Raw genomic sequence first — 19718 nt, 5'->3', positions numbered from 1 at the left:
ACAGCCTGACTCTGTTGGGAGTTTGGCTGTGGATTTAAATGTTGAATTTAACTATGGTAAACATGTTTTGGTGCAAAGCATGTATAATAACAATTTGCATTTACATAGCATCTTTTACTGAAGGATTTTGCAATCTCTAATTAATTAAATCTGTTTCCCCCTGCCCCAAATACCACTGTGGTATGGATAATAAATACAATTTTAAGTCGAGCAGTCATAGCAGGAGGATTAAGACAAGAGGGTTCTGGTGCCTTTGTGCTGGTTGTGATTGTGGCGGGCCTGGGGCTTGTTCTGCAAACACGCTGAGCACCTTCGTCTAGTGTTCACCCTGATCTGAAACATCCTGAAAAAAGACTCCACTCAAACCAACTCCACACTGGTGGGTGGAAAATGCTTTGCAGGCTTTGCACACAGCATCTCGTGCTGGTGTTTGGGTCCTGGGGATGCTCACACACAGCTGTACCACTCTCTGCTGTGGCACAGGGCTGGCCAGCAGCTTTAGGGCATCAACCACTAGCTCAGCCCACAGGTGGCATTTCTGACTGCCAGATAAATGCTGAAATCTGCTGTAGATCTCCAATTCAGAAATTAAAGAACAAGAAAAAGAAGGGAAAGGGAAAGGGAAAGGGAAAAGGAAAGGGAAAGGGAAAGGGAAAGGGAAAGGGAAAGAAAGGACTCTAGAGACCTTAAATGCTTCCTTAATTGCTCTTTTTTTGGCCCACAACAATAAAAAAGCATCTGAGAATTTCTGTGCAAACCACCAACAGGATATTTCCGGGTGAGTAGAGGAATGCATTGGTATCTGTGAATCTGCACACCACAAAACCAAAATCTAGTGGCAGTCTCAGTCAGGCTGCAGAAGTTGTTTCTAGGACAAGATAATCGTTTTGATGACAGTGGTTGAAGACCTCTGAAAGATATGGAGGTGCTGGAGTGTGTCCAATGACAATCAGTGGAGCTGGGGAAGGGTCTGGATCACAAGTATTATTGGGAACTGCTGAGGGAGTTGAGTGGGCTCAGACTGGAGAAAAGGAGACTTAGGGGGCGCCTTCTGGCTCTGCACAACTGCTGACAGGAGGGCTCAGGCTCTGCTCCCAGAGAACAAGGCACAGGACAAGAGGACATGGTCTCAAGATGTGCTGGGGAAGGTTTACAGTGCATATTGGGAAAACATTGTCAGTGCAAGGGCTGTCCAGCCCTGGCACAGGCTGCCTGGGGCAGTGGTGTAGTTGCCATTCCTGGAAGGATTTACCAGCCATGCAGATGTGGCACGTGGGAACATGGCCTCCTGGTGGTCTCGGCACTGCTTGGGAATGGTTGGACTTGGTGACCTTAGAGGGCTTTTCTGACCTAAACAATTCTATTATTCTGCCACTGATGATATGTGGCCTTAATTGGCTTAATATGCATTAATTCTTACATGATACCTGACCAGTTGGGAGATTCTGTGTATTTATAGTGAGTTGACCGTGAGTTGTAATACCAGCAATTTTGGGAAGTGAGTAGAGGGAATGGTAAAAGAGACAATTCTTGGGCCTATGTGCACACCTGAGCATGCCACAAGGCCACTGGCTGTCTACTGTGTGCTCACACCTTCCTACCATCCTCTAGAAATGGGAGTATGCTGTAATTTTTTTAATCTAGGAGAAATCTGGGAGAAATCTAGGAGAAACTTAAGAGGACTTAAGAGAGAAAAACTGCAAAATGTAAAGTATTTGAAGTCATGCTTTAATAATGCTGCAGTGTATTTTTGGAGGAAATTTCTTGCTTATGTTCTCTATTCTTTGACAGATCTCTTCCTGTACTTCTGTCCTTGGAAAACACTGTGTTAGCCAAGAACAGAGATTTTATAAGCCTACTTGTTTTTCTGTGTTTTTTAATGGACCTTTTCTTTTATGATTTCATGTTACATTAAGGCCACAAATGTGTGAATTTTAGGTTTGGTATAATTTCTCTTAAAAATGTTGAACTGTAATAACAAAAATGCAAAAAGCAAAATGCACTAGAAAAAAAAGAAAAATGTCAGTGGCATTTCGTCAAAATACAAGTTGCCTAGCTTTGAGCTGCTTGATGGAATTGGCACATCTACCAGCAGTGAGGAATATCACTTGTGGAAATCCCACAAGAATCAGCAGGGATGGGGACTGCCTGTGCTGCCATAGACTTGACACCTGGCTTGGGATTTTCACACAGATGTGGCTGAAAAGTGAATTCAGTTAAAAGAGTGAAAGGAGTGTTGGAGTCCCTGTGGAGTTTCCTTCTTTTCATTGTACATTCGTTGCAACAATCTGAAATCCTTGAGTTCAGCCCTGTGATGACATTATGCCTTTTTTGAGCACTAACTTCTGAAAAAGGCTGGAGTATGGGCAGTGTCCCTCTGAGAGGGATATGTGGGTTATCTCCTCCATAGAAGGCTTCGTCTCTGGCAGTTGTGGGTCCAGACCTTGTGGTCTCCCTAGATGTGAGCATCCTCTTGGGGGAAGGATGTCCTGGACCATTGGGACTTAAGGATTGCAAGAATATATAGGGCGTGAAAGAATGTGGTGGGGAGGCAGCAGGTGCTGCTACAGCTGCACTAATTGCAAAGTCCGTAAGAGGTAGGGTGATGCTGGGGGATGTGGATGAGAGTCTCTTTGTCAGCAAATAAGGTCTTTGTTGCTAAACAGAGGCCTTGGTTTTGCTCATTCTGTCCTTAATATTGTTAATATGTTATAATGTTAATCATGTTATTATTGTTATAACTATGGATTATGGACACAAGCTATTCCCAGGCATTGGCATAGCCTTGAACAACTCTGATAGCTGTTCACAGTGGAGGAGAATGGTGTCCTCTGTTGCCTGATGCTAGCCAGTAAAGGCAGTCCCACATGCATCCAGATGCAGCCTCACCCCCCATCCTGATGCAGAGACAGCCAAGTCCTCTGGGGTAGGCTCTGGATCAGGGTAAACTATGAACCAACCTTGCCGAGCCAGGGCTTTTCCCAGCCCAGCCCAGGTGACAGAACTGCATCTGGCCCCTGAGTTCTCCGGAGAGTACTGCCTATCCCTCCCTGTGGGGCTGTGCTGGGGATGGCCATCACAGGAACAATGGAACACTGGGGATAAATGGTGTGACAGGGACACACAGGACATATGTCACACATGGTGCACATATGCAGGGTGCAAGGGTGCCAAGCACACTTCTGCTGTGTGTGTCTTTGCCTGCAGCTGCTGAGGCCATACCAGGAGGTGCTCCATGAATTCCTGTGTCCTGTCCCAGAGCATCCCCATGGCTTTGTCCACTCTAGAGTGACCAGTGTTCATTCTACTGTCAAACGTTTGACCACAAGAGGTACAGGGAGCTGCAATGGCCTCCCACTGTGAGGATGCACAAGGCTGCAGAAGGCACATTGGATCTTTCGGGGACACACAGAGGTGGGATCATTACCTCATGGCCAGGCGCACCTTGTCCATTGTATAAGGGTTCACTGCTGCTTAACAGGCTTGGGGATGCACTGCTGTTTCCTCACTACTCAGGAGACAGATTTTGTCCATATTCTTCTGGGGTACCTTCAAGTTATGATATCAGCTCAGGTTTTAATGAGATATGATTTTCAGTTCTTGAGATAAGAGCAGGATATTGTTGGGCCCTACTGTGACATGGATAAAGCAGGATAAAGCAGCTCTGTGATACTCTGTGTCATACTGCCTCCCCACCTCGACCAGTATGTGGTGGATAGTAGGGCCTATCCTCCATGCTTGGCCCCTTGGAGATATGCAGCTGTGCCCTGAGTCATCCAAGGGTTTGTAGACAGCAGAATTACTTCTGTGCTTTCCTCTGCAAGACACTGCCTGCAGACCCTCAGCAAAATGCTCTTTTTCTGTAGTGGCTGCTTTGACATCTTCTGGCTGCAGCAGGCCTCTGATGCAGTGGCGGGGTCCCTTCTGCTGAGTGGATATGTGATGAACTTGGAGCACTCATGGAGGGGAAGGCACCGTCATGGTTGTGGGTCTGGTGCTCCACTAGCACCAGCTGCTGTCATCACCTTCATTCCTCTGTCCCCACTATATGGCATGAAGAGGTTGTAGGTAGCAGGGATCAGCAGTGGCACCACAGGTCTGGAGAGAGGAGAGGAGTGAGTGTGACATTTGGCTATCCCTCTGGGACACTGTTCCAGCCTCTCCTGCCCTGTGGACCCGTAGGGGTGGTAGGGACACCCATCAGCTTTGCTCAGCATCACATTTGCCCTGAGCAAAAGAGGGCAGCTCTGCCCCCATCATCAGACGTGCTGTCCTGAAAGTACTGCTTTCTCTGACCTTTGTAATTATTCCTGTCCAATCCTTCTTCATGTTTTCTTTTAATTATTTTCCCCTTGCTTCTCTCCCTCTCTTTTTTCCCCCCTAAAACCCCAGCACTCCTCTCTGGTGTATAAAGAATGTGAGTGAAATTGAAGGCTGGAACATCTCAAGTCTTTATGATGATGAATGACTTTCACTGCCAAAGCTTTTATTGTCTGTGATTTGGGAAGAAGGGGAGCTGATTTATTGTGGCCAACTGTCATGCCATTTAATACAGTTATAAATCCTGACACCATGACGGCTACTGTCGGCTGGGGATCTCCTCTGGCCACTCTCCTGTCCTGGTTTTGTCCCCAGTCGCTGTCCTCAGCTGAGGAGCAGGCGCAGGGGAAAATGTGAGCTGAGAGCTCCCAGCTGGAGGGTAATGGTTGAGGATCGAGCAAATGTCCCACCCAGACCCCGGCAAGCTGCACAGCCTCCAGCTCTTAGGATGGGTGGAGATGCCCCATGGCCCGGGGCATCTGTGCAGCATCCCGCCATCCTAGTGCTGGGACTTGTGGGTTGCTTCAGTCCTGCTTGAACGTGGCAGAAGGGGAATATCACACCATGGCTTGAAGCAAGATCCCTTTCCACAGTCCCTTCTGTTCTCTGGTCTGAACTCCCTGGAGGATGCTTCTCATAAAGTAATCCAACATTTGTTATTTCATTAACTGTGTCATGCATCAGCTGAGGTACATATCTCACTGTGTTATGAGAGATGCTGTCTACCCACTAGAAAGCTTGGAAGGAGGCGGTACTTAAAAATATGAATTTGGTCCTGCCGCTTGATGGGGCAGATTAAAAATGCAGTTTTGTCCCAAGTTGATTTCAAATGAGATGTTTCAAGTTCCTTCAGCTAAAGAGAATACAACATTTCAAAGTTGTCAACTGAGAACATTTGTTGGAAAATACTGAAACCCCAGTGTGTCAACATTTCCATAGCTTAACTATTTTCATCACAAAATCTGGGTAAAGTGCCTGATTTCAGCTTTTCATCTTATTTCAAGATAAAAAAAGTATTATTGAAATATAAAAAAAATAGCACTTAGATTCTTGATTTGGACTTCGTTGAACCCTAACGAAGATGTAAAAATTCAGGGTGTAAATATTTCTTCTGTGAAGAGCAGAAAACAGCTGATAACATTAGCAATGATGCCTGGATTGGAAATGCCTCCATCTCAGATTAATTCCAGATGCAGATCATAAATATTGATTTTTGTGAGATGAAAACTTTCAGCATGGGTTTAATGTTGCTGCAAAACAAACTGGTGGAAGCTGTTGGATTTTCTCTTCCTCTGTGCTTGTGTAGCAAGCTGAATAACCAGTTGTCAGTGTGCTCATGTCTTCCCATTTCTGGATGCACCAGCAGGCTGCTGGGTCATGTTTACCCATGTTGGTGTTGACAGGGCTCCCCTGCACCGGGAGGTGTCTGCATGGAGCAGGTGGGACAGTGAAGCCCTAGGTCGCCTGGCATCTGGCTGAGCACTGGCAGCCCCTAGCATGGCAGTACTGCACTGAGCCTGGCTGCACACATCACAGCCCTGAGCAGTGAAGCCATCTGCCCACACATTATCACTTCATTGGGTGCTGCTGAGGGGTGCAAGAGTCTTCCTTGGGACCAAAGGAATTCCCACCGAGGCAGGTTTGCGTGGTGCCTGGGCTTCTCCTCCTGCTCTTGCTGCTTCCAAAAGCCCTCTGGATGTCACTGCTGTCCTTTGCAAGGTACCTGGAAACCTTTGTCCTCACCTCTTCCCTGGTTGCTTGGCTGGATTGGCTTACCTGCTTTACCACACATAGCTGAGGGTCACAGAGCTGGGGGTCATCCCAGCCCACTAGGACACGGCAGGGACCCGGGGCTTGGCAGCCTGCAGGCTTGCCTGGTTTTCAGAACCCTCCCTGGGCCACCCTGTGTAGTTCTCAGACCTAGGGGCAGTGTCACCCCAGCTGCCAGACACTGGGAGGCAGAGGTGGGCTGCTCTGCCCCTCATAATATATAAGTTATGAGATATGAGACATTATATGTGATATGTATGATATATGATATTTGGTATATGGTGTATGGTATGTCATATATGATACATGATATCATATAACATCATGGTCATACAGATGCTTTGGGGCAACACCTGTACCATCAGGGCTTTTTCATGCAGTTTACGTCCCAGTACAGCATACCCCAGGTAGTGGCTGCCCTGCTCATGGTTACCAGCATTCTCAGATGCTCTTCATGAAGTGGCCCTGATGGCAGGTGGTGGTTCAGGGGCCATCTCTGTGCTTTTCCTCACGCACTGCCTCAGTGCCTGGGCAGGTCCCAGAGGTGATTGCACAGCATGGTACTGGTCCTCTGAGCTGTCTATGGACAGCAAGGTCTTTTGGCCAGGTCTACAGAGTGAGACTGAAGATCTGAGCCCTACTGAAGGACGCTCTCCTTTGGGAGCAGTATCTCTGTTCCTAGGGCAGCCACAAGCCTGAGCCAAGGCTGTGGACCCCAGGAATGTGCAGGACCACTCTTCAAGGCATTTGTGTTCCTTTTGGTACCTGCTAAATTTTTGGTAAATGGGCTGAACATGTGAGTTTGGAAACAGCCTGGATTTCCATTTCTTGAAGAAGCAGAGGTTGGAGGCCAGCCACCTCTTCCCATACATATCCATTAATTTTTGGGAGCATCCATGGCTCTCCAGTAAAATGCTCACAATGCTCTACTTTTCATACTACAGCTCCTACTGTTTGGTTTTTCCCTTGTAGCTCCAAGGAGTTGTCTGGAGTCTCCTGTTACAGAGAGAGGAGTTTGTAGTTCTTCACAATCTGATGGTAGTTTCCTTCTAGTGTTCTTGATTGCAAAGAGAGGCTAGAAAACACCTGGTGGGCATTTGCAAAAATTCAAACAGTGGAAAAGACACAAAGGGAAAATGTTTTATTTAAGCATCTCTTGATAACTTGGTCTCCCTCATGATTTTTTGTGGGGTGTTTAGCATCTAGCTGTGCATTTACAGGACCAAGGATCCCCCAGACCACAAACTTTTCAAGCTGCTGATCGTCTTGGTCATCCCATGTCTTTTCGGCAGCACAGTGATTACTGTGGAGACAGTCCCACCAAGCCTGCTGTGCTGCTCTTAATAGAAGTATTGCTGTGCTGCAGAAGGGAAACAACAATAAAGGGAATATGTTGCTTCTGCATGCGTTAAGAGCACTGATCAAACCACATGAGATCCCATTTCAGGCATAATGTGCATTGGAGGGCAAAATTAGATTGAGGAGTAAATGGAGCCTAAAATTTCCATAGCTTTATTCGTCAGAAAGCTGTTTCATTGCATGGTTTAATTCTCCTGTTTCTTTCATTCATCGCATGTAGTGTGCTGGCTAGAGTACATTTTAGAAATAATGGGATGGAAAAGCCCCATCTTTAATTTGGCAGTGGTTGTGAGGTGTGTAAGGCAGTTCAGACCTGAGATGTGAGGTGATACCAAAAATGCAGAAGTATGTTAGTCAATAGTGGAAATACAGCCAAATTGGCACTTTCTACATTTTAGCAGGAAGATGTGTTTTATTTTGGAGTTGTTATTTTATATTTTGGCTTTTGATTTTGGTTTCTTTTGCATTTATTTAATTCTGAACTTTCTGAATTTGGTTTTATTATTTCTATTTGAAAGTTTTATTTCATTGCTGCTTGTGAATTACACTGCATGACGAAAGGCACTTGACCAAAAAATAATATTTTCTAGGCTAAGACCTGCCATGATGGTAAGACCATTATTTCTGTGTGAAATTTCTCTCCCCTTTAAATGTGTTGGTTTGACAGGAGGAGCCTAACTGGTCTCTTGGATAAGTAGACACATGAGGTTTTTTGCCTTTGAAGGCAACACTTCCAAAGTAATGCAGATTACTCAGGAGAGCACTTGGTGTGCAGTGAATCCCTTTTGAAAAATTGAGAACGGCAGATCAGTATAATAGGAATCAGTGGTATGACCAGAGCCGGAGGATAAGCCTGACACAAGACCTGTGTTTCCATCCCATGCACACCTTTGTGTATCCATGCTTCCAGTCTGCATACCCTGCTCCCTTTTCTTTCCAGAACCGCTGGAAGCTCGCTTGGCTTCCCTCACACTGCTTTAGCAGTTCCCGAGTTCCCACATGCTAATTGTCTCCAATTTTGCCTCTTTCTGCCTCGCACTGTGAGCCATGGAAATAACAAGGGGGAGAGGAGCTAATTTCAGGCAGTTTTCCAGTGATGGTTTGACCAGACCTGAAACCCGTTTGAATACCTCCATCAATTTCAGCATTATGTAAGCGGAGTCTCTGAAATCTCGATCCCATCCTGACAGGGCCAGAATGAACTGCCTTCCCCTGCTCCTGAGACCTGGTGTCTGAGGAGGTGTTTCTCCTCCACACTGGTGGAGGGACTGACCCCTGGACCAGGAGCCACTGGGGGTTTATTCAAGCTTGGGCTGTTGGGTCCTTGTGCCCCTGTAGCCCTTTCTGTGAGTCCCCACTGAGCACATGCATGGTCCATCCTTCACTTTTGGCTGTGGCAGGGCCCTGCAGATCCAACAACTGTGAAAATATTCAAGATTTTTACTTTGTTCAGGTCTATTTCATATTAAAAAATTCCAACAAAACCAAACCCACAACAAATAGACAAAAAAAACCAAACTCAACAACAACAACAAAACAAACCTTCTGAAAAAACTCCAGATCTGAAGAAAGTTTAGCATCAGAAAGTAATAAATAAGGCAAAACCAGTCCAGAGCAGTGTGCACTTATTGGTTTTATTTGTGACATGTTTTGTATATGTCCTGAGTATCTTAAATTTTACATAGCAAAGTAATTCTATACTTGAAAAGGAGATTTAGCATTTTTTTAAAAAAAGAAAATCAAATATTCTAGCATTTTCAGAACTTTTTCCATAAACTCCCATTACCTTTTTAAGGTTAAAATGCTCAAATGAACAGCTCTCTGCTTGCATACACTTCAGGTTTACACAATTCAAGTTGTTGGGGCATTTCTGTCTCTTAGTGTCATTATGAAAGATCTTAGCTGGCACTGGCACAAAGAGGAACATGACATGACAGTCTGTGATCTGCCACCTCCTTCTCACAGTGTGTCTGTTTGTTCCCTCCTTTGGGAGGGACTGTGCTCTTGGGCAACGGAGTGGTTCCCAGGGTTTAGCTCTGCAGGAGCCGTGCAGGGACAAGCTCCTGTGTGGGATTTGCAGGCTGTGCCAAGCAGAGCCAGCCTTCCCCAAAGGACCCTCTTCTTCAGGGTGCCACTCCAGCTGCTGCAGGTTGCCCCACACTGCTTGCGACTTGCTGCTCCTCTGCTGTTCTCCAGGCAGGTGTGGGAGGGGAAGGGCCCCATGGAAGGCATTCAGTGGATCCAGACCACCACATGTCTTCCCAGAAGGTCTCATCATCCTTGTACTCACCTCCATATGCCCTCCCTTCCTCTTGCTGTCCCCCTTGATAGATGAAGTGCCATAGATGGGGTTGTGATGGTGTGCATGTGTAATGTGGTGGGATTGTCTCCATTCTTCCCCAAGCATCCCCATGCATCCCCACACTTCCCCACATCCCTCCACAAATGGAGCTGTGAGCACCTGAGACCTTGACCATGCCTTGCCCTCCCCGAACCACTGGTGGGCCTGCTAGCCCCACACTGGGTTCAACAAAGAGAAACCTTGCAAGGCCTGAAGATGTCATTTATCATGGGCCGGGGAAGGGTTAAACTCTGCTGATGCATTTTAGTGTATGGCTAGTTGTTGACCACACAAGAATTAGGGTAGGGGTGAGTTCTTGCAAAGATGTTGTCTGCCTCGACAACACCTAGGGTATCTTTCTTTATTCTCCATGCAGATGACGCCTCCAACACATTGTGTGTGCATTGTATGAAGGGGTCAACCTCCGGAATTCTAACCTTGCATGTATTACAGGAGGGGGACTTTAAAGATCAAAGTGGATGAAGATGCAGCTCAGCTCAGGTCTGCAGATGAAACTTTCTCATACTAGCAACCCTAAAAAGTATGTGAGAAGCTGGAATATTGAGGAGTTTATAGGGTGCAAGAGCTCTGTGGCTGCACAGGAGACAGGAATTTTATGCAGCCACACAAAAAAGATTGTTCACAGGAGATGGGGCTGAGGGCAGAGCACTCTGTAGCTCCAGCACTCTTTCTTAGGAATCACTGAGAAAATATACTGGGGTATTCATCTGTACTTCCTCACTGCATTGTGCTGTGAGAGAAAGCATCATTCTTCTTTCCTTTCTCTTTTCCCTGTCCTGCCTCTCTTTTAAAAGTGTAATTGGGTCAGAAGAAAGAGCAGCAGAGACACCTGCTATGAAAGGCAGCTTTGGACTCCTCTAGACATCTGCTGCTGCTTTGCAGATGAAGAGAAAAACAGATCCACATCTGCAGTCGCTGTTTCAGTGCAGTGTGCTTAATCTGAATTTTATGGCTTTGATAGCAGATTACGGTGCCACTGTCATGAGCCCTTGCAGCCCCAGTCACAGTGGACACTGTGCATTTCAATACCTCCTCCACTAATCTTTCCCCCACTGCTTCCATTCCCTGGCTGCTAATTTCACGCAGGCACTTAAACATGATGGATAATTGTGTTCTGCTTATCAATGTTTAATTTAAGGGCTGTTCCATCTGACCTGGATGCCCTCTGCAAGAGCTGTGCCTCATTATTGATTTCATGGTCATACCTGTGACATTACCTGCTTTGTAGGAAGTAGACTTTGACATTCCTGTGAGGCTTTGGCAGCCAGAGCTAATTGTCAGAAGAATAATCGAGTCAGCAAAATCATTACAGGTGATCTGTATGTTACCACTGTTTTATCTGCCTCTAATTAGGTGCAGGAGAGGTAACTCATCACAGTAAGCACGCTGCACTGGTTTGATGTCCACAAATAGAGCAAGATGAGCACAGGAGGGGAGTTATTCATTAACAGCAGCAATTCAGTGTGTTGGGGTCCTGTGCTGGTGACATCTCCTTTCCCCGTGGAATGGTGTGAAATGCCATACTGCAGGCATCTGTGGTATTCAGAGTCTGAGCCACTGTAGGGCAGGACCGAATGCTGGGGCATGTGCTCAGTGACTTTGGACCTGAGGCAGTAATGACTGAGCTGCTGCTGTGGAGCAGCGTTTTTTGTGTGATAAAACCAGGTAGCTTTTTTAGGACATGCTTGTCTCTTGTTTGGGTACTCCACTGCCCCATGCTACTGCCCTGGGCACACCCTGGGTGATATCCACGTGTGCCCAGGTGGAAAAGGAAGCAAGAGCCAGTTGATGGAACTCATCAGGTCCTTTTCCTGATAACAGAGTTGTGCTTTTGAACAGAACATTTTCTTTGGGACAACAGTTGAAACAACTGGGTTAGCCTATCAGGTTCTTCACTGGGCAAAAGAAGAGCTTTTATAAGTGGGAGCCAGATTTTTCAGAATAAAAGTCAGTGCTGGTAACGAATTTAACTGGATAGGCTAGAAATTTGGTCTTGCTGTCAAGAGATGAACTGGCTCCCAAAAAGTGTCTCTGCCAATTAGGGTGGTTTTTTTTTTTTCTTTTTTTTCCCCAGTGTTAAGCAGTGGCATCCCTTCCTGTAAGGCGCCACAGCTTCATCATGTCTGGGGTAGCAGGTGCCTGGCATGGCAGGAAGGCTGCTAAAGCCCACCAAAGAGAAAGCAACCTGCAGACTCCTAGGGACAGCAGTCCCTGGGGGGTCTAGCAGCAGAACAGCACCAGTGCAGTTCCCTTCCCCTGCCACCGACATTTTCAGTCACTTGATGAAAGAGGTGTCATGTGACAGGACCAGGAACACGACCATAGTGGGGGTGCCATCTCCTGCCATCACAGTGGGGAGTCTCAGACACCATGTGAGGTCATTTTGAAGAGAGCACAGTCTAAAGCCAGGTTTGTCCATCTGGGAGGGCTTTTGAAAATGGTGTTTAAATTCTGCTGGTGCCCAGCTGCAGCTGCTACGTGGCATCCCTGCACGAAACCATCATAAGGATTCCTTGCATGCAGAGGCTGCCAGGCAAGGAGCTGTAGAACTCCAGACTGAATGGGATGGTGCTTGGAAGCACCGGCCCTGCTCATTGCACAGCTCTGAGGGCTGGTGTGGCAACATCTCTTCATCTCCACTTTGCTTAGTGCAAACCCACATTTTTAAAAATTGTTTTCTGGCAAGCCATGAAGAGCCAGATGAGGCAGCAGCCTCTCTGTGGGTGTGGTGGGGGGGGCTCTGATCTGTGCTGGTGGACAGGTCTGTGGGGGATCTTGTCTGGACAGGGATGCAGAGGGTGTTGATGTCTAAGATGGAGCCTAGGGCCATGCCAGTCTCTGCTGGGTGGAGCATTCTGGTGCTGGTTGCTACCTTGTGTAATTTCAGATGGGGATGCATGCTACCTTGGGTGGCCATTTCAGATGGGCTGATGTCTTGTAATGATACCTGCAATGAAGGTGGGAGTACAGGGGGATTCACCAGCACCCCTAGACTGGCTTTTTCAATATTGCTTATCTGTTGGTATTGAACCTCTGATGCCGAAGAGGTTGCATTACCCCATTATCCCCCAGCATTGCCTCATCCTTGACCATGCTCCTGAGCTGGTGACAATCACACACCTGCTGTGGGGTGGGGGCCAAAGGCCTGGCTTCCCTTGGTGCAGACCATGGTGTATCTCAGAGAGGAAAATAACCAGCCCAGCTATTATGGAGGGTGGTTCTGAGACAGTGGCAAAGGGGCTCTGTGAGCCCCCTTCCACCACCTGAACCCCCTACATTTTCTGATCTGTCCTTTGCTGTAGTTAATTACATGTCCAGTGGGCTTATTTCTTTCATACTGTTACTGACAATCTGTTAGATAAAGGAAAAAAAATGCGTTGGTGCCCTGTGGTATTGAAAGTGAAGGGTTTTCACAGTGTCAGGGTAATGAATTCTGCACGGGTTTGAAGCACCTGAGCTTGGGGGAGTCCTTGTGTCATGTGTCTGGGAGTGACAACCCCCAGTGGTTAATTACTGCCATAGATGAGAGCTGAGCTGATAGCAAAATGAGATAATTTCATTAGTAGTTAAATTTGAAGTTAATTGGATTCACGTTTACACACAGTAGTGTACAAAGACACACTTGGAAATGCTCTTTGCTGCCTTTTGATTTTTTTTAACATAGGTGAACTGAGGAATGCTTCTAAACTGCTCCCTCTTTTTTTCACCATGGTTTGGAGACAGGAGAGTCCTATGCTGCCTCAGGCTGCTCTCTGCCCCAGCAATTTTGTCCTGCAGTGGGGACATCTGCTGATGCCCAAGTGCTGCTTGCCTCGTCTGCTTAAGGGTTGCTGCTAACCTCTCCTGTAGCTGGTGGCAAAATTTCTTTTGTGGAAAAAAATTACTGTTTTGCACTTTTTTTGCAAAATGGTGATTTACTTTCATTGTGGGTGTTGCCAGCTCCCGGTGAATGGAGGGATAAACACTTACTGACTGACTGCTGTGTGCAGAGCCTTTGACATGTACAGGGGCATCTGCAGTAGAAGCATTTGGTCAACTCCCCACAACGACAACACTGCTGCACCCTCTAAAGCATTTCTCCTCTGGAAATCAGATGAGTGATGGGTCAGTGTTGCCTTGGAGGTGTTCACCAGGGACCTGAAGGAGCCTGATGAAGCAATCTGGAGGAGGTGATGGGGTGAAGGAGATGACAGGGTCCAGGCAGAATGGGCACTAGAGCTGCTATGTGCTCCTTCTGTTCTGGAGGTGTGCCAGTCTCAGGTCAACAGATATCACTGAGGGTACCAGTGCTGCTGGGGCTACCAGCCTCTCCATGAGGAGGCCACTAGAGGCAAGACTCAAAAAGATATTTCAGTACCTGGAGCTTACAATTGTTGGTAGAGGTTGTTGGAAAGAGGTTGTGGGTTACCTTGGAAAATCCTGCTAGGCTCTGCTCTACCTGGACTTCTGTACAGGCTGGTGCAGGCAGCTAAGCGGCTCTGTCCTGCACAATACCAGCCCAGCAAGGCACAGAGGCAGCTCTGCCCACAGCTACTTCCTCACCATCTCTAACTTCAGGTGTATAAATAACCTTCAAAGAGCACAGGACAAAGACATTCAGGCATAAATGTGTCTTGAAGGACCTTGGTCCCTGTGTTTGTGTGGCCCACTGCTAAAATGTAGACGTTTGTTTCCTCTGGAGTCCTTTGCCTGTATGAGTAACGTGGGAGCACCCTGGAGCAGAGGCTGCTTCTTAACCTCTGTTTGTACCAGATGAATTAGTGCTTTGCTCTTAAATCAATTATTTTAGTACAATTGAAGCTCGCTGGCACTGGGGGAAAATCTCAGCGAATGGGATACAGCAGTCTTCCTTTTTTGGGGAAAGCACATTGGATGGAATTAACAGGATGAGGTGGGATTGCAGCACCTGCAGCTATGCCCTTGGTCACCTTTGGCCAGACCCCTCAGCCTGCTCTCAGGCCCTGCCTGAGATTTGGTTGTGGGGACACTGCTAGGAAGATTTGTTGACAGATGACAGAACATTTTATTTGGAAATGGGATGTAATGGAAGCCAGCCCAAACCTGTGGAATAGGTCATGGGTAATGTTTTCTTTATTCAGTGAGGAGCAGAGATCCTGCTCATCATACTGTCCTTAGTGGTGGTTACAGTGGTTAGTGCCCTTGACACTGATCCTATTCATTCTGGGTATGACAGTAGCTCTGGAGAATGTGAGAAATTTGTAATATTTCAAAATACTGAAGTAAATTGCAAGGCTTTTGTAGCTATTGGAAAGTGAGGAGTGAGAAGTAGACTGTGTGGGGCAGTTCAGGAAGGGGAGCTTGCTCATGGATCAAGGCACCTTTGGGACATGAGGTGTTGTGCTATTCTGTGGTGACGCCATACAACCAGGGAAGGGAAGAGTCCTGGTGTTCCTCCTATGTCTCTGGAGGGCTCCTAGATGGCAACAGTCAGCCTGTGAATTGTTCATCTGCATTAGGGACAGCCCTTAGCTGAGTCTGTGCCAACACTGGGGATGAACTTAGCTTCTGTGGCTGAATTTATGTAGACCGCAGGTACTTTTGTATTCTCTAGACCACAGAGATGACATAATCATAATTTTGTGTGGGATAGAAGAAAGCAGGGGGAGAATATTTTAATCTAAAATAACCATTTTCTGCCTTCATTGAATAATTAGAATTCATTATGCCCTTCCGTAAGGGATGTGACTTTTCCCTGGAACTGGAGAGCAAATTAATCAATTGTTTTGAACCTTAAATTCTTTTAGGATGTGAATACACCATAAATATTCTGTAGGAAGGGCCTGAGAGGAACAGCTTGCATCCTGATTTGTGGATACTGGGTACTGAGGAAAGTGGGGCATGTGCTGAGAGATCAGTACAGCAATGCTTGAGTTTTAGCATGTACCCATTCATCTGAGGGCAGAGGGAAGCAACCTTCATGGCTGTGACACAGGGATTGTGAGCTGCAATTTGCAGTAACTTGTGTACCTGTCTCTTGTCTCATCAGATGAACTCTCATTTCTTTGACGATATTGAAAAAAGGAAGATTTAAAGTTGTATTTTTAGATCAGTTAAAAATTAAATTGGGACTCAAAATCTCTACCAACCAAAAAGTTTTAGATAATGGTTCTGGTCTTTGGAAAAACATTCAGTTTCAATCTCTCCAACCTCTAGAAACCTGAAAAAAGTTCACTGCCTTAAAAACAATTGCCTACAGAAAACACTGAAAAAACAGAATTGGTGCATTTTTTTCTTGTCAATGATGTTACAATCAACGAAGTCATATACCTTTTCTTGCTGATCCAACACTCTGCCTTTTGAGGAAGGAACCTGATTTTTGCTAATGAGCTGTTTTGGGCTAACAGGATCTTGATGCTCACTGTGGCCAAAGTGGTCCCTGTGCTGCAGAGGCTGGAAGAGCAGAGGCTCATCCTTTGGGCTAGGGGCTCCATGCAGTCCAGAGTCACTTCCTCTTAACTGACATGGACACTCGGCTTTTCAGAGCTCAGGTCTCATGCAGTGCCACTGCTTCTGAATAGTTGTTTGGATCTGATGGATGCCTCATTTCTCCTGTGGCCTTGGAGGAGCTACTCGGCCGGCTGGTAGAGGTGCTGGCAGAGCCAGGGTGGTAGGCCAAAGGGGCAGGTCCACGAACCAAAGTAGTGCCTGAGTAGTGTGTGTGATGCTCACACTGGGAGAGCATTGCAGTGCCTACATGCAGCTGCTGACCCAGCCATGGTGGTGCAGGGTCAGTGCTACCAGGCACCTGTGTGTCTTGAAAGCAACTTCTTCTTGGTAAAGTGTTCTGCCCTAGGATGCCATGAGAGCCCAGAAGACCCAGGGCTCCAGGATTTCTTCTGGGGTGAGGGCTGGATACTCCCTGGTGACAGCACAGGAGCATTGTTTTCTTCTGGGGGGATCTCTTGTGTCCACAGCCAACAGTGGTTTGCCTAAAATCCCACTGCAGCAAGCCTGAAGGGATGGTGACTATCCCAGAACCTCCATATGGGAGTAGGGTCCAGGCATGATTGAGGCAATTCTTCTGTGAGACTGTGTGAGCCATGCTATCTGACCTCCTGTCTTCACTCTGCCATCAGAAATGTGTCCTGAAAGGTCCTGGGAGCTGTGCCTGGGAGAGGGTGAAGGAAGAGAGGGTACCCCAGACCCCTAGTCCAGGGGCAGAGGGAGATGGAGCACATCCCATTCCCTAGTTTTGTGGGGTTATTTCCATGGAAGACCTGTGGATACTTGACTAAAACCCATGTTTCTGTGGCCTAAGGAAAGAGCACTGCATCAGATTGTGTCTGCAAATCTGACCCTTCTTCTTCATATATGATAAACTATATTTTTAAACCACCTTCATGTCTCAATGTCTAGTGTTTGGTCCCTTTTTTTTTTTTTTACTGCTTTAATAAGAGATAAAACCAATGCCCTGCATTGTATTTAGACCGCAAACAGTCTCAGTCTGTGCACTGTGATTTTCTAGGGAGTTTTCTGGGGAAATGTCATTAGGATCAGTGTTATTTCGCATTTCACTGCTTCTGACTTTACAAATCTAAGCTTTGGAGGAATTTGTGAATAAGGGTGAACAGCTGGAGTTCAGGCGGGTGTGTTCCTCTCCCTGCAGAGCTCTGCTCTTTCCCTTCCAGTCTTTCACTTCATTGGAGCTTTGTGGCAGCTTATAGAGAAAACAAAACTGTGTCTGCCCTCCCTGCCAGGCTGGAAATCCCATGCTGGTCCTCGCAGAGCAGTGATGACAAATGCATGGATGTGTTCTGGGTGCTTGGGGAGATGTAAAACCATGTCTGCTTGTTGCAATGCTCACGTGGTGATTTGTTGGTTTGATTCCTCAGGTCGTGAGCTGGCAAGTACAACCCTCCCAGGATACCCTCCACATGTCCCTCCTGCCGGACAGGGCAGCTACTCCGCTCCAGCACTGACAGGAATGGTGCCTGGTGAGTCTTCAGAGTAGGGGGGAAAGAAAAAATGAAAGGGAAATCAAATAGCATTTCAGGAAAGAAACATTGCATGCTGTGAATGTTCCATGCTGAGGTGAGCATGAGGCAGAAGCCACGGTGCTGAAGGGGAAGGGGAGGAGGGAAGTGATCCTGAGTGAAGTAGGACCAGGCTCCCCAGCACAAGAGGCCGCATAGCCTGTAGAGTGCCAAAGCAAAGCGTTGGCACTGAGATGCTGGAGGAGATCACAGCGTCCTTTCTGTGGAGCCTGGAGATTGCTGCATGTTGGGCTATGCCAGGCTCTTCTCACTCGGGCTTTGCTCTAACTCATCCGGTTTCTCCCAACACTGTCCCTCTGTGCTGCCCCACCAGTGAGGTCACTAGCCCTGGGGGCTGGACATGCCCTGACCTCAATCTTCCACTGTGCAAACCTGACTCATGGGGACACCGACTTGTTCCCAGGACACTGTACTTCTGTAATTTCCTTCCCATTTTGGAAACTCGCAGTCAGAAATGCCAGGTGACATGAGCCAGCTGGTGGCTACTGTTTGCCTGCATGGCAAAGCACAGGTTTTGGAGGTGCCTGGGGTGGCCAGAGCAGGTTCTGCAGGTATGTCACATTGCTGGTGTCCCCCTCCAGTGCTGTTGGCTGCAGATCTGCATGCAATCCAGAGCAGGACTTCTGGGTGCTGGCACTGTTTTTGTAGCAGTGGTGGGGCTACAATATTTCTGTGTTTTCTGGGGAGTTACCAGCTGTTTGGGAGCAGCTGCCAGGGTCAGTTGGCAAAGCTGCAGGATGTGGGGCTTAGTGTTGTTCAGCCAGAGGAAGTGCAGAGGGGGTTCAGTGATGTAGAGTCATCTGAGCTGATTTTCCCAGGTAATAGATTTTATTTTTAACTACATATAGGCGTGTGTGACCCATTATATTGAATAACTGCACTGTTCCTCTCACTGGTTCCTTTAATAACAACCTTCTGCTCCAGCTAGTGTGAAGGTCAGCTGCAATTCCTGTAGGTCCTCGGTCTCATTTAAGTGAGAATTTGCTAACTAGCATCTAAAATGACTTCTCAATCCTTCTTTGACTCCTGTCCTTTGCAGGACCAGTTCTTAGAGCCTGGCTAGGGCAAGCACCACAGTCCCTGAGGGTGCTGACAGTAAGGCAGGTGACAGACCCAGTCTGGTGCCATTGGCTCATCCCTGCTTGGTCCAAAATGGCCACATTGTCATGCCCAAGCACAGGCATGTATTTGTTGTAGAAGCTCTCAGGAATTCATCTCACAACCTGCCTCTGCCTTGTTCTAATTTTTGGAGCCTTTGCTAGAAATGTGTTTCCTTGATAAGATTTTTAATCATTAGCCATGAATTTCTGCTTGTAATTAAGCAATTGTGTGAGTTAAGTGCTTTGAGACATGGGAGAAATGTATACATGATAACACATAAGCAGTGTTTTGTTGCATGCTTGTTGCTACTGCCATTGCCCCTGCTAATGTGAGTAAACCCAGTTCTTACCATGCTGTGGGTGTTTGTCCCACACCTGCCGTGGTCTGTAGCTCGCCTGTGGGGCAGGGGAGAGCTTCACACTCCCTTGCATTTGCAAGCTGTGTGGATTCAGCTTCATATTCTGTCTTTATCTCTTCTCCAGCTGCCCTTGCCACTGCTCATCCTAACAGGAGCACTTTTGCCTCCTGCCAGCCCCAGGTCCTTTCTTATCTCTCCCACAGGCAAGGATGTACACAGGAACCTGCCTCTGCTCCATCTCCATGACTTGTTCAAACATATGCTCACAATTTCACATCTCCTTCTTTTCCTGCAAAGCAAGGGACTTGCATATCAACAGTGAATATCCATTTTTATGTGGCTTGTGAATGTCTGCCATGGCAGAGAATAAACAATTCAAACGCTTTTCTCTGAAAGAACCAAACAACAAACATGTGGCTTTGATTTCAGTCCA

General features: G+C 47.0%; 1 protein-coding gene across 10 annotated transcripts in view; it reads left to right on the top strand.

Moving 5' to 3' along the window:
* The window catches only part of PAX5 (paired box 5), a 135437-nt gene that overhangs the window by 82228 nt on the left and 33491 nt on the right, over positions 1 to 19718 (top strand). For 7 of the 10 annotated variants that reach the window (XM_085042752.1, XM_085042747.1, XM_085042749.1 and 4 more), the window contains one exon: positions 17665 to 17766. The exons of the other annotated variants lie outside the window; for them this stretch is intronic. In XM_085042752.1, the coding sequence (XP_084898878.1) occupies positions 17665 to 17766 (102 nt within the window). The remainder of the gene's footprint in view (positions 1 to 17664; positions 17767 to 19718) is intronic. 10 annotated transcript variants of the gene reach the window in all.

This window comes from Lichenostomus cassidix, chromosome Z (genome assembly GCF_008360975.1).
Source record: "Lichenostomus cassidix isolate B80296 chromosome Z, HeHo_3.0, whole genome shotgun sequence".
NCBI lineage: Eukaryota > Metazoa > Chordata > Aves > Passeriformes > Meliphagidae > Lichenostomus > Lichenostomus cassidix.
Note: the sequence above shows the minus strand (reverse complement) of the source record. Positions and strands in the feature narration are given on the sequence as shown.